This window comes from Labrus bergylta, chromosome 15 (assembly GCF_963930695.1).
Source record: "Labrus bergylta chromosome 15, fLabBer1.1, whole genome shotgun sequence".
Classification (NCBI taxonomy): domain Eukaryota; kingdom Metazoa; phylum Chordata; class Actinopteri; order Labriformes; family Labridae; genus Labrus; species Labrus bergylta.
The window spans coordinates 28,273,774-28,295,623 of record NC_089209.1 but is presented as its reverse complement, the minus strand read 5'-3'; the positions used below and the strand labels follow the sequence as shown (position 1 = coordinate 28,295,623).

The following is a 21,850-nucleotide window of genomic DNA, read 5'->3' as shown; positions in this document are numbered from 1 at the left end:
GAAGTTGCAGGGATATTGCATGCTCATACATAGTGTGATTATAGTTGAAGTTGCAGTGATATTGCATGCTCATACATAGTGTGAATATAGTTGAAGTTGCAGTGATATTGCATGCTCATACATAGTGTGAATATAGTTGAAGTTGCAGTGATATTGTATGCTCATACCAAGGGGCAACCTCCGGTCTCGAAAAATGAAGCCAATGCGGAAGTACAAAAAACTGCAGTTCCTCGAGGTTCTGCTTGAGGCTGGCAGCAGAAACGCCGGAAGTGCCATAAGCCCACAGCCAAAAAAGCAAAATGTTTACAGCCTGGTTCAAAAAACGAGATATATCTGATAAGTTGACGGCCCCTTCTCCTCACACTGTGGGGGGGTGAATTTTTTTATAACTCATCGGATTTTGTCCTATTAAGGAAAACGACTATGCCCATATAAGGGTTGTGGCAGATTTGATTGACAGCTCTGCGCGGTCAGCAGGTCAGGCGGCTAATAGCTTGATCCGTCTGATTTTTCCTCTTTCTTACTTAGTTTGGAGAGTTTGTTTAACACATATCTGACAACATACATGGCTTGCTGTGCGGTTAACAGACCAGCCAAGAAGTTGATACTTCAGTTTTCTTTGGTAAGTGATATAGTAGTGTTATATTTACTGCATACTAATGTGTCGGTATTTATATTTACGGACCTAGCTTGTTTAGCGTTAGCTTGTAAACCAGTCGGCTGACTGTACTGAGTGTAGTCCATTATTTACGGTCAATGGTTTAGAAATGTTTGTTGTTAAGATGTTGTTGTTGAAAATAATGAGTTTGTGTGATGTTAGAAGCTAAAGGTTCACCTCTGTGGTTAACCACAGACTGTAAATATGGTTATCTGACGTTATGATGAATGTTATACTCCACGTAAATGTGGACATTAAAAAACAAACTTTGTGTAGTAATTATCCGTCAGTAACATAAACTAAACTGAACCTAATATGCTGTGCAGGTTATAGAGGATGACATCAACGTTACATGGTTGATGTAGTGTCTTAAGATTTGAGCAAACTGTTAACAAATAAAAACAAAAAATGCACTTTGTAAGAGCATCTGTAACCATTAAGAACTATATTAATAACCATATTAATTTTCACTGAACTCATACACAGAATATAGCAGTAGAAATATAAAATATAAATAACATATGGAATGAAAATAAGATATAAAGCACATAGATATAAAGTATAAGAAATAGTTTGAAGAATACAGCCATGTACTGAGCTCATAAGTGAGCTACTGTATGTTCTGTACTAAAGCACAGAGAGTTGGGACCTGTTAATGATTTAAATAATTCAGGTTATATTTGTTTCATGTTAAGATGAAGTACTATCCACGATAAACTGCTTAATTTTTCCTCACAAAATCTGAGACCATTTGATGTGGAATATCATTGTGCAAGTGAGTGAGAGAGCTGAAAACAGCATGATTACAATAAGGTTTATCTTCTTAACTTTGAATAGATGTTGATTACCTGAATACTGTACCTTTGTTGTCTGGGTAGTACACTGTTGGATTTATAAATGTACTCTTACACACAGATGAATACAGAAAAATAGATGAGAACAAAAAAAATGATTTAATGAATAACTGCTATTTTCTCTTTCTTAGGCATCCTGAAGACCCCTCACTAAAAGTCCACGTTCTCCTGGATCCATGTCACATGCTCGAGCTTCTTCAGAATGACATTTCAACAGTTCAAGTTCTGGTGAGAGAAGATGGCCAGCAGATAAGACGGCAGTACATCAAGGAGCTCCACAGGCTTCAGAAGGAGGAGGAGGGTTTGCACCTTGGAAGACTTTATTCATGCTGTTCAAATAAAAATAGATCTCCTCCAAACAACTTGCAATCAAACCATTTTCTTCCCATTCTAAAACCCTTTGTCCAGTTTAGATGGGAGAAGTTGATATTATGTGATATTGATCTGGGAAGACTACATTTCTAAATAATTTTTAACTGTGTTTTTATTCAAAAGTTATTGATCTTATTTACTCTCCATGTATCTTGATTTAAGAATGGGGCTGTGTTTAAGGGCACATTTTTGCAATGACTCTGTTCCATCCCATTTTCAGAAATGAACTGAATTAGTATTTGGTAAAAAAAAGAGCTAAGAGGAGCTACACTGAGAAGCTAAAACAAAGCTTCTCAGCTAACGACCAGAAGTCTGGAAAGGCCTGTGAGAGGTCAGAAATTACAGGAGACCCACCCCCAACCCTGCAGGTCACAATAGACTGGCTGAAGACCTGAACAGCTTCTACTGCAGGTTTTCACTATCCAGACAGAGACGAGTCTGCTTACAGACGGGAGGTGGAACAGCTGGCTCTCTGGTGCAGTCAAAACCATCTGGAGCCGAACCCTCTCAAGACTGTGGAGATGACAGTGGACTTGAGAGAAAACATTCTGATAAACAGTCACAGTGTCAGACCTGTCAAAAAACCCTAGAACCAAACTTCACTGTGAATGTACAAATACGTGTATATATATATATATATATATATAAATAATTGAATTTAAATGATCAATCTATGCACACCTGTAAATACTGTAAAACTCTAATTCATGTAAATAAAGCCACCTGTCACATAATGACATGTTTTTATTATCATGTTTACATGTTTGTACATATTAGTCTTTATTTATTTGTGTTTATTTTGTGTTGTACTTTTGTACATAAGAGAGCACAGTTCACTAAATGTAAATTCATTGTGTGTGTAAGCTTACCCAGCCAATAAAGCTGATTGTGATTCTCACTCGCATGAAGGTGATTTCACGTCAAAAAGAGGGATGTTGCCAAAAGACGCGAGTCCGAGACTACATTGGAAAGCAGTTGCCAATAATGACAGTGAAAAGAAAGCTCAACAAAGACCGTTTTTCACCTGCTGCAATATCGTCCACTAGGTTGTCAAACACATGACCCTCAAGCCAGATATACTGTACTAGAAATGTTTTATTTTTTTCTCATGATTTAAAAAGTGTACTTTCATACTGGTGTCAAGAGTATGCACCCCAAATTTCCCACAATACAAAGGAAAAAAAGTCAAATTACAATTACAAAGTATTTACAGAAAAAAGGGCATGGTGACGAAATAGTACAACAGAAACAAACTTAGTCACACAATGTAGTTTAAATGAGGCTTTGGTAAATAAAGAAACCCTCTACTGTCTCGGTGCTCTGATCTTTAGATCCTATTTCCACTCCAAAAATAACATCGGCATCCCGTCCACACTCCAACATCAAGGTGTTATCAGAGTGTGCTGTCAAAAAGGATTTCTATAAAAACTGTAAAACTTACTCAGCCAACATGGAAAAATAAACAGTCGTTACTTTGAACCCATGACCTACAGGTTATTTCATGTTATGTGATTCTTTACTGTTTAGGAGGAGGCTTCAGACGAGCTCGGAGCTTTCTGCTCCTTCCTTCACTCTATATTGTCTATCTTTGTTATTGGTGGATTTGTTTTCTGTGCAAAAATAAAAATAAACTAAAAAAAAAAGCGTTACAAGGGAAAACAAGAAGCGTGAATCGGATGGTGGACGTTTTTAAGTCCTGGACTCAAGCTGTTTTTGTAGAGTTAGTCCAGAACTTCAACACCTCCTCTTACATGTTTCCATGCTGTCATGTTTCCACACCGTCGTCTTTCCATGCCGTCATGTTTCCAACTAAGTGAGCAGGCTAAGAAAGCCCACTTCTTTTCTGTTTGGAAATGACAAGACAAAGCAGAAATGAAAATCTTCGATGAGCAGAGAGACTGAAAACTATCCTCACTTGTGAACGGGTGTCAATAGAAATCAAGGACTGGACAAATGACCAGAATCCTTACATTGTTCTTAAAGTCTTAACTGTGACCTACAAACTGAGCTTAAAGAAACTCAGGGTGGGAGGTCTGAGAGAAACCTAAAACAGGGTACCAAAACATTCAATCCAACACTGGATTAACAGTCAATTCCCACACCATGTCACATTTCAGTTTGGGCTTCAGAGGACACAAATATTGTTTGGTTTTATCTTTTACCTTTGTCCATTTGTTTGCAGACATTTTGGGAAGAAGTGAAAAAGTGACTTCAAAAGTAATTCATGGACCTTACAGCACTTTTAGGACACAAAAAAAAGCTCTGTGATGAGGGATCTACACGGAGACTTAGGCATGTCTCAGAATGGAAAGCAACTTGGATGTAGTTGAGCTATTCTGCCAGTATCATGCAGGTCATGGTGGCCATCATCAAACCTTCTACCTCCTCCGGTTGCTTCCTCTTCTTTTTGTCATCAGACTGAGCGGGGTGCAGCCGGAGGGTGATGTTGACACAGGTCATGTTATCACATCCTGTCCCGTCTCCAGATGTCAGGAGCCAAACTGTGGTCCAGCAGCTCTTCCATGATTGATGAGAGGGCACATACTTTGCCAGTCTTGTCTGGTTTGATCCTCTGATGAAGTCCACCACCTCCTGACTTCTTAACACATTCCAGATAACCATGGCGATGACCATGAAGTCGTGGTCCTTGTTAAGTGTTCGAACTTTGACATCTGGCATCAAAGAGAGCAATGTTTTCAACTGAGATATCTCACACTGGCAGCTGCACTCAAATCTTTAGATTGACACCTCATTTGACCAATTCTGACATTACTTTCTTTGTTCACATCCTACAACAGCCAATCAGAGTTTAAAGGAGGTGCCTGCTTCTGTCCTGATGTATCTACATGGTGCCAATTTCAAGCCACTGTGCTGATGACTGACATTTCTTACATATTTTTTGTCATGATGCTTTTGATGTTGTGTGAGTCACTTTGAATTGCCTTGTTGTTGAAATGTGTGACATAAATAAACTTGCCTTGCCTTACACATACTTGTACTCCAAATGGTTCAAGAACATTATTTCATTTAATCTGGGATAGACGTTTTAGGCAACCTTAGCCTCTGGATTTTATGTTTTTAATTACTACAAGAGCACAAAATTGTTAAAAGAGAACTAAGTTTTTCATACATTTAGCCTGTTCATTTCGCACAAAATTGATGCATTTAACTTTAAAATGTGCACACTTTTCTCAGAAGTGCATGCCCCCGGACCCCCCTAGGCAGTTTGGTGTCCCCCCACCATACTCTCATAAAATCCTGTGGGAAACACTGTAGGCTTATGCTTTGAATGAAACTAGATAGAATTATAGTCTATATTTCTGATGATCTGAACTTAAATTGGCTGGTCTGAGCCATGAAACTCCCAGGCTGAAAATGAGTCCCTCTCCGGCCCTGCATATTGATGTTGGAACAAATAGTTCAGCCCCCATGGCGAGTCATTAGGACTATTCCAGCCTGCGACCAAATTTGAGTGTCCCAACATGACTATGAGTGCTCCTTGCTTAAATCCTTAAGTGCAAACAGAGCAGCTGAAGGGTTTCTCTTCGGTGTGAATTCTCACATGTTTGGTCAGAGTCGCTTTCTGTTTAAATGTTTTACCACACACAGAGCAGCTGAAGGGTTTCTCTCCTGTGTGAACCAACATATGTGAGGTCAGATTTCCTTTTTGGTTAAATCTTTTACCACACACAGAGCAGCTGAAGGGTTTCTCTCCTGTGTGAATTCTCAGGTGTCTGCAAAGATTCCGTTTATTGTGGAATGTTTTACCACACTCAGAGCAACAATGGGATTTCTTATTAGTCTTCAGTCTCTTACTTGTGATGTTTTTCACAGAGTTTAAACCTGACTGATGTTCTGTTGTCTCTTTCCAATCAACATCACTGTCCGGAGTCTCAGGTTCAGAAGAGTCTTCGATCTTAACCTCAATCTCTGGTTGTAAATGTCTCTCTGGATCTGAGTCCCTCTCTGGTTCTGCTCCATCAGTTTCTGTCAGTCTTTTGTCCTTAGTTTGGTTTTGATGAAGCTCTGATGCCCCTCTGTGATTTGCCATGTGATGTGTCAGACTTTGCTTAAAGTTAAAGCTTTTACCACAATCAGTGCAGCTGAATAGTTTCTCTCCTGTATGTATTCTCATGTGTTTTAAAAGATATGATTTATCAGTAAATCTTTTATTGCACTCAGAGCAGCTGTAGGGTTTTTCTCTAGTGTGAACCAACATGTGACTAGTCAGGGCCACTTTTTGGTTAAATCTTTTACTGCACTCAGAGCAGCTGAATGGTTTCTCTCCTGTGTGTATTCTTGTGTGTGTGGTCAGAGCACATTTTCTGTTAAATCTTTTACTGCAAAAAGAGCAGCTGAAGGGTTTATATCCTGTGTGCACTAATATGTGTCTGGTAAGATTCCGTTTATTGTGGAATGTTTTACCACACTCAGAGCAGCCATGAGATTTATTATCAGTCTTCAGTCTCATATTAGTGATGTTTATCACAGAGACTAAATCTGAGTCATGTTCTTCTATTGTGTCTTTCCAATCATCACTGTTGTCAGTCTCAGCTTCTGAAGAGTCATCCTTCTTGTCCTGAGTCTCTAATTGTAAATGTCTCACAGGATCAGAGTTTCTAACTGGTTCTGCTCCTCCACAGTCCTCTCTATCAACCCTTGTCTCTGCCAGTCTCTTCTCCTCAGTTTGGTTTAGATGAAGCTCTGATGCCCCTCTGTGATGTGCCATGTGATGTGTCAGATTAAGCTTAAATTTAAATCTTCTCCCACAATCAGTGCAGCTAAAGAGTTTCTCTCCAGTATGTATTTGCATGTGTTTGGTCAGATATGATTTATCAGAAGATGTTTTATTGCACTCAGAGCAGTTGTAGGGTTTCTTTATCGTGTGAACTAACATGTGACCGGCCAAGGCCACTTTTTGGATAAATCTTTTACTGCACTCCGAGCTACTGAATGGTTTCTCTCTTGCGTGAATTCTCAAATGTGTGGCCAGATTTGTCTTCTTTTTAAATGTTTTACCACACACTGAGCACATCAACGGTTTCTCTCCTGTGTGAATTCTCTTATGTGTGGTCAGAGCACATTTTCTATTAAATCGTTTACAGCAAAGAGGGCAGCTGAAGGGTTTCTCTCCTGTGTGCATAAATGTGTGTCTGGTCAGATTCGGTTTCTTATTGAATGTTTTACCACACTCCGAGCAGCTATATGAATTATCATCCGCATTTGTTTTCTTACTTTGAACGTTTTCTACAGATTTCAAATCTTTCCTGCGTTCTCTAGTATCTTTCCAAAAGTCACTGTCAACACTGTCATCAGATCCACAAGAGTCTTCAATCTTGACCTCAGATCCAGAGAGACGTTTACAACCAGAGACTGAGTACCTCTCTGGTTCTGCTCCTCCACAGTCCTCTCCATCAACTCCTGTTTCCATCTGTTCAGTTTGTCTCTGATGAAGCTGTGAGGACTGAGGTTTCTCTTCATCTTCACTCTTCACAGAGACAGGAGTGAAGGGGAACATGGTGGTATCAGCCTCCTTCAGTCCTTGAAGCTGTTCTCCCACCCGACTGATCCACAGTTCCTCCTGTTCCTCTTTGATGTGTGGGGGCTTAGTGTCCTCCAGAAGGAAGCTCCAGTCCTGCTGCTCAGGGCTGAGGTCTCCTTTACTCACCATCAGCTGCTGAATGTCTGCTGGAAGCACGAAAACACAGAAGGACATATCAATGAAAGCTGTTAAACCAAACCTAACACAGTGATACTTATCATTTTAAGTTTTCCCTTAAGTCACAATTAGCACCTGCCAACAGCCAAATAAGGGTGTTTTGTGCAGTGTCAGGTGTATTTTCTCTACCTACAGGCCACTGTGGCAGGTAAATAAAAGTAAAGGAACAGAGTTATTTGTACCACAAAACAAGACCAATTAAATCCCCATCTTCTGCTTGTTCTGCTCTGACTTTACAATCAGAGCCAGGCAGTCCTTCCTCATGTACCTCGAGGGGGTCAGTGTTAACAATGATATGTTATGTACTGAAATGGATTGGCAGTAACTCTAACCCAGCGCAGCATGGATAAGCATTTACATTACAGCGGGTCTACCAGTGACCACTTTCAATTGTAGAAGTCTTTATGCAAGCTTCACCAAGATCAATGATTATTGGCATTAATTTATAGCCCTATCAGAGACATGGTTAAATCAAGAAGGAATAATATTCAAATATAATTCTAATGTTAATAAAGATATTTGAATGCTTAATTGCCATTCGAATGTGTCATTTTGTTATAAAAAAATAATTGGTCAAAATGTTTTGGATAACGAGTGAAACAATTCACAGAACAATTATGTTTTTAGAGTGCATAGCCTACTACGGAACCAACGTCAAAATGGCTTCAAGCTGCAAACAACAGGAGCTTGTCACTTTAAAAAAAGTAGCGTATGGAAAGTTTTTGGATTTCTGTCAACTAACTAATAACAATAAAAGACATTGTCTTCTGCAGAATATGCAAGGTTCGTATGAATATGTAAGTTTTTGAGCCACCTGACCATCACTGGTCAGAAAACTCTATGACACTACTTAAAGGGATACTTCACCCATTTGCATTAAGCTTTGTATCATTTTCCCCTGAGATGGGAAATCTTTGTATTTCCAAGTCTGAAAAGGAGCTTCCAGTGATGCAAAATGACGATTTTTGAGTCACTGGAAGCTGTTGCGGTTAGCGGGGTGAAACTACAACGCAGGTTCCTCATATTTTTGACTGTTGCTGCCAGGAATTTCCAAGATCAATTCTGGAAGAAATCTCTGAATCAGTTGAGGAAATGGTCTTATGTGTTGAAGTAAATGTCTGTAAATGTTTTTATTACTATATTTCTACTGTTACATCAGTATATCAATTCAATTCAATCAATTCCCCTACCATTATATTAGGGGGGCTTTTTGTGCCTTTATTGTAGAGATAGGATAGTGGATAGAGTCGGAAATCAGGTCACATCACTAGCCACGATGCATATTTGACTTCACAACACATTTTATAGACACAGAATGGGAACTTAAAGACATAGTTCTTAAAACAGGCGAAGCACAGAAAACCCACACTGCTGAGAATGTTGCCCAGTGCATCAGCGACATCCACGGGGAGAACATGAGTTTCGAGTCAGTCACCACAGACAACGCTGCTAATTACACTAACGCAGTGGAGAAGCACATACAGGTCTTCAATGTCCCATACATGATTACCCACAAGATTACTGTGGCTGTGAGGAAAGGGCTGGCAGTGCAAGCGATGGAAACTCCAGTCAGCAGACTAAAACTACAGCACTCCATTTCAATATGTGGACAAAAGACTGTTATCTCCTCAAAGCTAAACAGAAGCTGCTCGGTGGGAAACCTGCTAAGCTTATCAATGACTGTCGAGGACATCTGAACAACAAGCTCCGGCAGTCATGGAGAAGAAACTTGCTCATCTCAAGTCGAGTACCACAGAGTGGACCCTTATGGAGCGGGTCAAAGAGGTGCTCAAGCGTTTCACAGTGTCTTATCAACCAAACGATACCCGACAGATTCAGCTCTTCTCCCTTTTAAGTTCACCCTTCTGTCCCGCCTCCAGCCATCCCCTGATGATCTGCCAGCAGTCAGTGAAATGAAAGCAAAGATTTCAACAGATCTTAAGAAGCGATACAGTCATCACAACGAAACCCTCAGGCGAAACCATACAGCTAGCTACATCGACACGCGTTTCCATCGCCTAATTCATTTGGTACGAGACCATCAGCAGGAGGTACGTGAAAAAGTTTAACGGGAGCTGGCTGTGATTGCACGGGGGAAGACGAGGGGGGAGCGTCTGTGGAAACGGAGGGGACACCAAGGCAGGTAAAAGATGCTCTCAGTGCTATGAGGGAACTCTTTGGCAATGAGTATCGCCAGGGAGACTCTTCAGGTGCTACAAGAGGGAGATCCCGCTAGCCCCTAATAGCAACCCATTGCTGTGGTGGAAGACGTCAAGAACCAGGTACCCCCACCTTGCCCAGCTGGCGCAGCGCTACTGAAGCACCCCGAGTACCTCTGTCAGAGCTGAAAGAGTGTTCTCCACTGCTGGGAATATAGTCAATGAAAAACGCTCTGCACTCGATTCAGAAAACATGGATCCGCTTGTTTTTGGCCAACAACCTTTTTTTTAAATTTATTTAACCAGAAAAAAAGTCTCATTGAGATTAAAAATCTCTTTTACAAGAGCGTCCTGGCCAAGACAGGAAGCAGCAAAATTACAGGGTTTCAGACATAAAACACTTAACAATGAACAATAAATACAGGAATCACAAAAAGAACCATTCATCAGAATCTGTCATAAGTCATCAGCAACAAAGCGATCAAAAAGGGCAATACGAGTTAGCTAAAACATCTACAGTCAAATATTTCTGCCTCCAGATCATTAAGACGACCTTTAAAAACATTCAAGGAAACCAGCTCCTGAAGATTTAAAGTATCTTGCAACCGATTCCAAGAAGAGGGAGCAGCATACCTGAACGCCCTTTTTCCTAATTCGGTACGGTCTTTAGGGATGGTTAGAAGGTGTAAATCCTGCGAGCAAAGATGGTAACTTCCATTACTTTTTTGAAGTATGTAGCTCTGTAGGTAGGATGGAAGCAGACCGAGAATACCCTTATAAGCAGTATATCACAGTGTCATCAGCATAAAAGTGGAAATTTGCATTAATAACATTTTGATCAAAACTATTGATATATAAAATGAAGAGTAGTGGTCCCAGGACTGATCCCTGGGGCACGCCTTTGGATACTACAAGGGAGCTAGAAGTGATGCCTTCTGCCTGCACGCACTGAGATCTTCCAGAAAGGTAGCTTTCAAACCAGCAGACTGCTTTGTCTGATAGTCCTATGCTATTAAGTCTTTGCTTCAGTATTGCATGATCCACAGTATCAAAAGCCTTTGATAAATCAATAAAAAAGCACTGCACAGTTGTGTTTGTTGTCTAAAAATTCTATAAAATCATTGACCACTTTTAAAGCCGCTGTAGTTGTGCTGTGTTTTTTCCTAAAGCCAGACTGAAAGTCAGATAAGATATTGTTTGATAGTAGGAAATATTTCAGTTGCTCACTCACAATGGACTCCAGAACCTTAGCCAGGACCGACAATTTGGAGATGGGTCTAAAATTATGTAAGACTGTAGGGTCCCCCCCTTTCAACAAGGGAAGAACAAATGCAGATTTCCATATAAGAGAAATTTCATTTCTGTCCAGGGAGAGATTAAAAAGATGTGTAAAAGGTGGTGCGATAAAATCAGCTGCCAACTTTAAAAAGTAAGGTTCTAAGTTGTCAGGACCTGCGGATTTTTTTGTGTCGAGGAGTTTGAGGGCTTTGAGCACTTCTGAGACTGTAATGACTTGAAAACTGAAGGACTGACTACCTGTAACATGACAGTCAGAAAAAACAGTGGGGGAATTTATATGCCTATTGCTAAAAGAGTCAAACAAGGACCCAGAGGCTATAAAATGTTCATTAAAGACACCAAGCATTTTGGACTTATCAGTGACTTTAAGTGAGTCCTTAACAATGCATGGAGGAAGCTCAATTTCATTTTTATTTCCAGCCAGGGATTTAATTGTCTTCCAGAATTTCAAGAGATTGTTTAGGTTGCTCGAGGTTTCTGTGAGGAAATGATCAGCTTTAGCTTTCCTAATTGCAACTCAGAGCATTGCGCATTTGCCTGTAAAGCAGCCAGTCCAAATCCAGACCTGATCTCCTGGCTTTTGCCCATGCTATATTTCACTCATGAAGTGAGTTAGATAACTCTGGAGTGAACCATACATTATTTCGGCCTTTAACTCTGTACTTTCTGAGGGGAGCATGCTTGGCCACAATTTTAGTGAAACCATCATAAAATAATTTCCATGCACTTTCAACATCAGGAATATGATGCATTTTCTGCGAGTCAAAATTAAACAAGTCATGAAAAAAACCCTTGTTCATTAAAATGTTTCATGTCATGCTTTATAATGATGCTTGGCTTGGTTTTGGGGATTTTTGTATTTCTCACTGAGGCAATAACACAGTGGTCACTAATGTCATTTGCAAAAACAGAAGCGGTTGTGTATTTATGAGGAGTGTTTGTTAGAATAAAATCTATTAGAGATGATTTTTCTGGACATTTAAGATTGGGTCTAGTGGGGCTATCGACAATCTGAAAGAGGTTTAGTAACAGTAAGCTTTAAAATCATCAGATACTGGTTTTAACCAGTTCCAGTTAAAATCTCCAAGAATGACAATTTCATTAAACTTCAATTCTGTTAAAAGCTGCATCAGGGTAGATAGTGCACTGCTGACAGCTGAAGGTGTCCTATAGCAACCAACAACAGTTATATGGAGAGATTTCGATATCTCAAGATCAAGAGCCAACAATTCAAACTGCTTACTCTCTGACTTGGAGAGAAGCACATTTGCATGAAACTTGATTTTTATAAAAATTGCAATACCCTCTCCCCTTTTGGGCCGGTCAGTCCTAAATATATAACCATTGATACTAATATCCTTGTTCAGAACAGATTTACTCAACCAAGTTTCAGATAGAACAATTACATCAGCATCTGTTGAGTTCGCCCAGATACGAATCATGTCCATTTTAGCTATTAAACTGCGTACATTCAGATGGATGAAACCAAGACCAGACCTTGATTTAAAGTCGGCAGGAGTGTTAAAATTTATAGCAGAATCTGGACCTGGATTGGGTTGCACATTCCCTGAAATCAGCAGCAACAGAACAATAAGACACCTCTGTTTAAGTGATTTGGAGGAGGTATCTCCAATACAAAATCACAAACACAGTTTATGGAAATGGTAAAATTGTCTTGCAAAGCCATTATACTGATGAGACGGGACAAGACCACAGTGTCAGATGAAAAAAAAACAAAAAAAAAAACGATTTAACGGGTAACGATTTAACCAGCGCACAGCCAGATGCAGGCGTTCCCTGGTATGTTTCATTAGAGTTTGTGAGCACTGCACGGGAGTTGTCGGTCCCGTGCCCGTGGGGGCTTCGTCCTATGCCGCACAAAATTAACAAACACAGTACAGTAAAGAGCAACAGCATTTTTATTGACTGAAGTGGAATTTTAGAAATCCAGGCCAGTTCAGTAACAATCCGCTCCGTTTTTTCCTTGTCTCGAGTCAGATGACGTCGTTGTGTTGCGTGACGTCTCGCGTAAACAGGAAATCAACCCAGGCAAAGAAATGCTGTGGATAGATACAGTAAAATCAGGACCAGTCGGTTTCTAAAAGCGGATGGAACTTAATTTTAAGCACCATGAAAACCATGGAAGAAGCACTTTCCTTTATCATGAGAGGTTTAGGCCCATCAGAATCATTCGGCGTGTCGGCATTCCGTCTCCAAGAGGTGGACAGGCTTCAAGCACACGGGGCGATATGATATTGATATTTTACAAGACTTTACAGAGATGAAACGGGTTATGACTCAGTCAAATACACAAAATGACACACAGACGCACTGACAGGTGTGCTACCATCTTGGTTGACCACCTCCATGGAACTTTTGAAACAAAAGCAAGTAAGCCACTCTCTCGCCAATGTTTTATGATTAGGATAGTTATATTTATTTTCGTAAAACATGTAGGCTAATTTAATTTGTGAATCCATGTCCACTTGTTCAAAAAGGTTTGTTTGTCCAGTTACAATTGAACGTTTGTGTTTTTGCAGTTTGCGACCATGGCGAGTGTAATAGGCCTACTAACATGAAATAGTATTACAGTCTATACCTACTCAGCCTGCACCACGTTTAAATGATTGGTCACAGTATTCAACGAATGAGTAGGCTAGTTTTTGTTAAATTGCTGGACTATTTCTGATATCAACATTCTAGAAGTGCAATTTAATTTGTGTCTTGGACTTGATAACTTCTGTTTGCCTAATAAAAACATATCCAAATGTGGGAAATGCATATCCAAGTGATCGTTATTCTCTGCAGAACCTTCATTTTCTTTACTTAGGCTAGAAAGCCATCACCTGTTGGTAATCCCAAAATGTTTATTGGTACCACAATGTTACGACAAATCATGAATGTGGATCCTATATTGTTTGCTTTGCTTTGATTGGTTAAATTGTCCTCTAGTATCGTCTAGTGGACAAAACATAAATAACAACTACATGCTGCTAAGCACATGGGCCATTGACATGCGGTATGGCAAAAGGTTTGCCGGAGTAATTAGTAAAATTGCCTTTACTGTAAAAGATAAACAATACAAAATTTTAGCATTAAAATATTTGAATATTCAAAATGATAAAGCATACAAATTCAAATGGGATTATAGAGGAATATATGCAGCCCCAGTGGGGATTTCAATATACAGTAGATCTCCAAAATACATCAACAGCAACAGTAATTGCTAATATTTGTATAAATGTTGTAAAAAATACTGCCAGAAGTGGCCTTTTAATTAATGACATAATGACCATTTACCAGTGAAGGCGGTTGGAATGGAGAAGGTCAAATATTGTTTCACAGAGAAGTGAATGAAATCTATTGTAGCAAAATCTAAAAATAAGACATCAACTGATAGCGATGGGATTGATATGTTTATTGTGAAAAATACTATCGACTGTATAATTAAACCAATTAGCCATTTTTTTCAATCTTTCTTTTCGTATAGGTTGTTGGAGCCATGGATGGATCCAAGTATCTTTGTAGTATTTATTTAAGGCTAAGGTAGTGTGTTATATAGTGGTGTTTTGGGTTATTGATTATTATATCATTTATTAGGATTATATTAAGTAGGGGCATATCGGGTCACATGGGTATGGGCGGAGATGTTGTATTGATTTAACTCACCTGTTAACATCAGGAAGAGAGAGGGTGAGCTGGGTCACTGTATTTTTTGTTGACTCCTTTTGTGTCTGGCTGACTGTGATTATGAGTTAATTCATGTTATCATAAGTTGATTATATTTTTTTGTTAATAAAAAGTCAAACTTATTTTACATATCACAGTATTCTTTTGAAAGCTTGCAGACAAGATATTAGGCCCAACCTTAGCCTCTCAGGAAAGCCGCTACAGGTTATTCTGCTTTTTAAAAGGGGAGGCAAACACAGCTTTACTAATTACAGACTAGTTTCCTTATATCACAATTTTCAAAAGGTACTTGAAAAAAATTTTGCACAAAAATGTGAACATTATATTGAAAAAAAATAATTTGTTAAGTGAGAGTCAGTTTGGTTTTCTGGAAAAAACGGTCTACAGCTTTATTGAAAGATTGAGTTACAGACACTCGTAGTTCTGTTCAGTTCAAAGAGTTAAGTATTTTTAACAGTTAGTTTGTAGTTGTAGTTTGTAAGAACAAAGTAGGAGATTTAATCTTAAGCATCAGTTTGCACAGACAACAGATCAAACTGTCTTAAAATAATGACATGATGAGATGTGTGAAGATATTTCCCTTTAAGAAAATGTACAAGGAGAGAATTATTAGACTGTATGAAATTGGCAGCTTGTTTTGCTTGTTTTCCTCCTTATTTAAGGAATGGAAGTGAAGTCAAAGACTCTCAATTGTCAGATATGTTTTATGTGGCCATGGTATTGGTTACCGAGTGATTGTGACTGGACAGACCACTCGGATATTTCTTGTTTTATTTCGAGTAAGGGGCCGGCAAAATAAGATTTATTCTTCTCCCTGCTCCTTTCCGAACATGGACTGGGATAAATTGTGAACGTTGTGTGTTTTGACATGTGCAGAACAAATAAAAACTTTTATGTCCCCTTACTACCACGTGTGTAGTCCTGTAACTCTGGGCCGTCTAATTTGCGACATGGAAGCAACAGCGGGAGCAAAGTTTTGGAAACTTAACAGACACAAAGCTACATTATTTGATAATCCAAGGATATCTGGGTGGTGACTGGCTGCTATATTCTTTCTCTGTGTTTGTGTGTGTGTCATAAATGGTGGAGAAACAAATCTGGCTTGATCCGTGGTCCGTTCGGATCAACCTGACGGTTCGGGCCTCACATGACCCGCGGATCGATGGAAAATGTTGAAACATGGTGTAGCCTTAAAGGTGCACTGTGGAATTCTGGTAGAGAAATGTAAAAGTTGAAGAAGTGTACAGATTCTGTGGTAAATGTTGGTAACTCTGCACACAAACTGTCCTCAGAGGAAAAATTTGGTCCCTGTGACAGAATGAAGATAAAATGCTACACTAGAAGTTATGGTGGAGGGCCCGAAACAGTAAAAGCGTCACTCTCCTGACAGTGTACGAGGACCCATTTTTTCCTTTGAGTAAAGTTTGTGCATTTAGTTCAGAAAATATACCATGGAATTGTTGAGTCATGGAATTGAAAAGTTCTCCAACTTTAAAATTTCACACCAAATCTGCAGAGTGCATCTTTAAAAACACTGGAGATATGCCTTCTAACCTATACAGCTCCTCCTGGAAAGATCCGGAGTTTTCTGCAAGTGTCAAAGCCCAACAGGGGTAGGGTATCCACATACTTGTTGGAATGGAGGGGTAGGGCCCTTTAAAAAGAGACACACTATTATTTAACATTGTTATTCACCCTATTGATGACTGTAGGAGCCAGAATGTCTATTTTCACCTCGCTTGATTCTTTTTTGTTAGATTTTGCTCCTTATATGGGGTTTATATTATTTCCAGTATTTAGCAGTGGGCCTGGATAATTGAAAGGCTCAAATATATTTTTCGGCTCCAGAGGGATTTTTTTTCCCCCACTTCCTGTGGTGTAAATATTGCGCATGCGCACATCGCGACGACGATACTGAAACGATATATCGTGCAGCCCTAGTACAAACCCACTTAGTCTCATTTTGCAATCTTAAACCACCATAGATGCATCAGGGTCTTGAAGGGTTGTCCCATTTTGAAGGGAGATACATACTTCTTCAAACCTCCCATCCTTTACTCAGTGTTTCAAGAACTACTTCTGAAAAAATGATTCCCCCAAACAAAGACACGGGCAGTCATTTCAGGTCTTCAAAAGAGAGAGAAAAGAGCCCTTAAATTGTGCTGCCTTTAAGCCCTGTGGCCTATTATTTGTCCTGACAACAACATTCTGAGATTAGGCAATATGTGACTGCATAGTGAATAAGCCTGTATACCTTTAAAACGTTATGCCTCTTATGTCTGCATGTAACTCATTTTAACTGTGATGTGTAGGCATACATTTGAAAAAATAATTATGAATGTGTGCATACTAGTTCTATTGGAACCAAATTCTGGTTTGAATACAAAAGCTAAAATCAGTCCTCGAGAGTGTCCTCAGTTGGCACCAAAGCGTAATAAAACTACATATATTTGCAGTCACAGACTTATGGAACCCCCCCACCTGACAAAAAAAGAGGCTTCCTACCACTGCACACTACGGAGAAGGTATTAGTCCCAGTGGTCACCTTTGTTTTAACCTGTCGTCATTGCACATTCTTTTCTTTTTTTTAAACTAAAGACAGTCCTTGTTGAATGTGATTGATTGGACTTCATTGTCTGAAAAAGTATGACATTTTGTTTACATCACAGCTGCTTCATTTGAAACCTAAAAGATTTAAGACAAGATACAAAAATATAAACATCTGACAATATTCAAACACCAAACTCATTTTTAAAGGCTTGCAATGTCATTTGATCTGGGATTCAGCTCCATTTTCAACATTAGGATTGAGTGGTGTACAAAAGAGTATTTCGCACTGACCTGATTCAAACATGGGAGCCTGTATCTCTGGTTTGATGGTAACATTTCTAAATCTGTGTTCAAGGCATTGTTAGGGACAGAGACGATGCTGTTAGCCAGCCTTAACATGTTTTTACAGTAGACTGATTCAGAGTTGGACTAACTTTTGAGCAGATTTGTAATTGTTGGAGCAGTTTAGACTTTAATGTAGTGGACAGTGAACCATGTGGTGTTGCAGCTCTGTAGGACACTATCAATCACACAGAAGTATATATATACATATATATATCATCAATCATTACACCCAAATATTTAACACTTGATCCATTTCCCCATTATGATTAACAATAGGGCCTTTGTGAACAACAGAAACACAAGTTCCTCTGTTGAACTTACAGCTGACGAGGAGACAGCCCGGGTTGTTCTTGTACAGAATGTAATGGTTTTAAGATAACCCAGAGTGGATTAATGCTGTTAGACGCTCCACTGTTCCTGTGAGGGAACAAAAGAACAGACTTCTCCTCATCCTGAACATTACTGACTCATAAGACTGACTGAAAGTGTAAAGACTCCTGACAGGGATCCTGATACTATCGTTAGCTAACGCTAACTAGCCAATGTTAGCTAGTTAGCGATCACTATGCTTGATGAAGAATGTCGACCCTTCGCTTCTCAAACAGCAGCATTATTGACCCAGAAACATAGAAAAATGCACAAATACATCTGGACTTTCATCCTACAGCAGTGTAAGCAGAGGGATTATCCTCTAAATATAAGCAAACATCCCTGATGTGACGTTCAGGTGTTACGGTAAAAATGTGACCATGTTAAATGATGTCTTTCAGACAAATCAAAGTTACCCCACGCACCTGAGGCTGTCACATCTCAACACTGAGGAAGATACGAGGGCCCGTTCAGTTCTGCTTACTGTCTTAGTATAGGCTACCGGGATAGATAGTAAAGTCTCAAGCAACGTTTCCTTAGCAGGAGCTAGCTGCGGCTAACACTGTTAGCACACTGCTGTGTGCGTCTGTTAGCTAAAGGCTATGAGCAGTAAACACGTTTCCAGCAGTGGAAAGAAAACCTACCTGCTCTCTGCAGCTTGATTTCAGGTGTTAAAGTCACATCCATCTTTCCTCTGTCGGTGGAGCTCCTCTTCGTATCCACATGTTGTTGTTTCTGATATATCTCTGATAACCGCAGCGAGCAGCCGTCTGAATAAATCTTTAAGATCCTGAAACCCGTCAGAGTCAAAGAAGGAGAACTCAACTCAACGCTGAAGTCTTTTCTAACATATCTCTGATAACCTATAACCCTAGTTAGCACAGACACACAATGCTAACTGTGAGAGGGCCGGGAGATGGCCTGGTGATACTGGTGAGTTCCGGTTACGTTACGTTCCCTGCACTTCTTCGTTGGTTTTTAAAGGCGGTTTAGCATCCAAGAAGCTGCATTACCGCCTCGCTTTTGGATATGAAATAATACTACAGCCTTTATATTCTAACTCGATTAAACTTTGAGGAAATAACACTTGAGGATTTGGAAGAGAAGGACCACCTCTTAAAGTATTTCTGCTTTTTGGTGACATACAAGTAAAAACTGTTTCTCTCTGACAGACTCCGACTCTCTGAGACTTGAAGACTCTTCATAATAACATGTTAACAGGAGAATTAGAAAGATGTTTTTCATACTAATGATGAATAACTCCTTCACCTTTTACCTTCACCTTTTACCTTATCCATGAACATTTTCAGACTTTAATAGTGTCAGGAGTGCAGTGTGTGAGTCTGTGAGTATGAGATGGTATAAAAGCGAAGAATGGTACACACTAGGATGACATGATGACCACGAGCTGGCCTGATGACCGAAGGCTCTACCTCCCATAGTACATTTAGAGACCGTAGGTACCACGAGCAGGCCTGATAACCGAAGGCTCTACCTCCCATAGTACATTTAGAGACTGTAGGTACCACTAGCCTGCATTCTGGGACTGTAATGTTCTTGAAGGGTAGTTCGGCACTATTAGCTCCTTAAGATAAGATGGTGCCTGGCCATTTAGAGCTTTGTAAGTAAGAAGGATCTTGAATTCTATTCTAGATTTCATAGGGAGCCAGTGCAGAGAAGCCAACACAGGAGTAATGTGGTCCCTTTTCCTAGTTCTAGTCAGTACACGAGCTGCAGCGTTCTGGACTAGAGTCTTTAGAGACTTACCAGAGCACCCTGATAAAAGAGAATTACAATAATCCAACATGGAGGTAACAAATGCATGAACTAGTTTTTCTGCATCATTTTGCGACAGGATATGCCTGATCTTAGATATATTACGAAGGTGAAAATAGGCTGTTCTTGAAATTTGCCTGATGTGAGAGGTAAAGGACATATCTTGATCAAATAGAACTCCTAGATTCCTAACGGTGGTGCTAGATGCCAGGCTGATGTCATTGAGGACAGTCACAATACTAGAAAAAAGTCTCTCTGAGGTTTTTAGGGCCTAGCACAATAACTTCAGTCTTGTCTGAGTTAAGTAGCAAAACATCTCCAGGTCCTAACGTCCTTAAGGCACGTTTCTAGTTTACATAACTGACTGGTGCCATCAGGCTTCATTGATACATAAAGCTGAGTATCATCTGCATAACAATGAAAATTGTTTCCTCATAATATTACCCAGAGGAAGCATATATTATGTAAAGAAAATCGGTCCTAGCGCTGAACCTTGTGGCACTCCATGGCTAACTTTGGTGTGTATAGAGGACTTTAGAGGAAATTAGATCATAACTAATCGGTATGTCCAGAGATTTAAATAATCAGAATCCGGTTGATGGAGAAGTGAACAGACGCGTGACCGAGGGTTCCGGCTAAACTTTAGCCTACCTTTCATTATCACAAGCCAACGGCAATTTACCCATCGAACAACATCTGTCAGATACTGTATATAAAGAAGTGCTGTGTCGTAATAAACAACCCAAAGCCGAAACCACAGACAATAATAAGCCGAGCAACGAGCTGCTTGGCTAATCTAGTAAACATGGCTGCCACCTCGGCAATCAGTGGAGTTTCACCCAGCGACCCTGACCCAGTCACCAAGAACGAAATTGAGGCTTTACTTACTAAACAGCATGAAAGCTTCAAAGCCGACATGACTATCCTGATACAACAATCAACAGAATCCCTGAAGTTCTCGGTTGACTCAATCGGACAACAAGTGAATCATTCTCGCTAAAACAAAAGTTTTGGTGGGTTGAAACTTTGAAAAACTTACGGAGATGGAAAACATTGTTAAATCTCTTCAATTACAAACAACGGTACTCCTGGAACGGGTGGATGACCTCAAAAACAGGTCCAGACGTTCCAACCTGAGATTAATCAACATACAAGAAGGAAGTGAGAAGGATGTAGACCCGACAAAGTTTATTTCCGAATTACTGATGAGGTCTGATGGTACCTTTGATAAACCTCCCAAAATAAAGTGAGCCCTCCGCTCCCTTGCTCCCAAACCGGGAGACAGCAACTCGGGGAGACCGATAGACATAGTCAAATCCCTCCAGTACCAGGTGAAGGAGAAAGTCTTAAGATGGGCCAGCCAACACAAAATTACAGCGGCTCCACGTTGAAAGTATAACCGACATCAGCTCCGCCCTGGCAAAAAAACGTTAAAAGCTCCCTCTACCTGAAAGGAATACAATTCTGGCTGCTGCAACCGGCTTGTCTCCAGGTATCGTTTCAAAACAATAACTACTACTTTGACTCTCCACAAAAAGCCCAGTGGATGCACAGCTTTGACACCTGCTTTGCCTGGACTGAATGTGCATTAAACCCAACAAAGACTCAGGAATAGACAGCTTTGGATCATGAACAGATAGTTCTGGACAAGCTGAACATTTAAAACAAAGTTCTTTGTGGCCTCTGAGTTCATACCTGTGTAAATAACCCGATGTGGAAATAATGAGGTATGGGCACACCTTGACAATCAGCAGTTAACGTTATATTAAAATCTATTTCCTTAGACTCCTGAATGGGTGTTTCATTAGCCTATAAACATGTTTGTGTTTTTATTGCTTACTTTTTATTTATTTGCAAGTTAAAACGGCTTCTATCGTATAAGTGATAGCCTACTATTTTACGTTACATTTTAGGTAATGTGAGGAGAGGGGAGGAGGGGGAAAAAAAGAAAAGAAAAACGTTTTCTATGCCATAACTATGTTGACATCAGCGGCATTCCGTGTTTAATACTCACACTTAGGATGTCGCAGAGACACTCCGCTAGAACTATTTTATTTAT

General features: G+C 39.8%; 1 protein-coding gene across 2 annotated transcripts; it reads right to left on the bottom strand.

The window, feature by feature from the left end:
• Positions 1-2,961: 2,961 nt before the first annotated feature.
• Positions 2,962-18,963, bottom strand: LOC109994039 (zinc finger protein 665). 2 transcript variants are annotated; one of them, XM_020647201.3, is made up of 2 exons: positions 18,660-18,963; positions 2,962-7,572 (listed from the first exon to the last, which is right to left on the bottom strand). In XM_020647201.3, exons 1-2 carry the CDS (start codon positions 18,700-18,702, stop codon positions 5,396-5,398), a joined length of 2,220 nt encoding a protein of 739 aa, XP_020502857.1. In that variant the 5' UTR covers positions 18,703-18,963; the 3' UTR covers positions 2,962-5,395. The 2 variants fall into 2 exon arrangements, with proteins under 2 accessions (XP_020502857.1, XP_020502858.1); XM_020647202.3 differs by having other exon boundaries at positions 2,962-7,569.
• Between the last annotated feature and the right edge of the window lie 2,887 nt (positions 18,964-21,850).

Excerpts from the sequence above, each read along its gene's own strand:
- LOC109994039 (XM_020647201.3), bottom strand. The coding sequence starts at position 18,702 with ATGGATGTGACTTTAACACCTGAAATCAAGCTGCAGAGAGCAG. Across the intron at positions 7,573-18,659 it reads AATCAAGCTGCAGAGAGCAG|CAGACATTCAGCAGCTGATG; the intron begins GTAGGTTTTCTT and ends TCGTGCTTCCAG.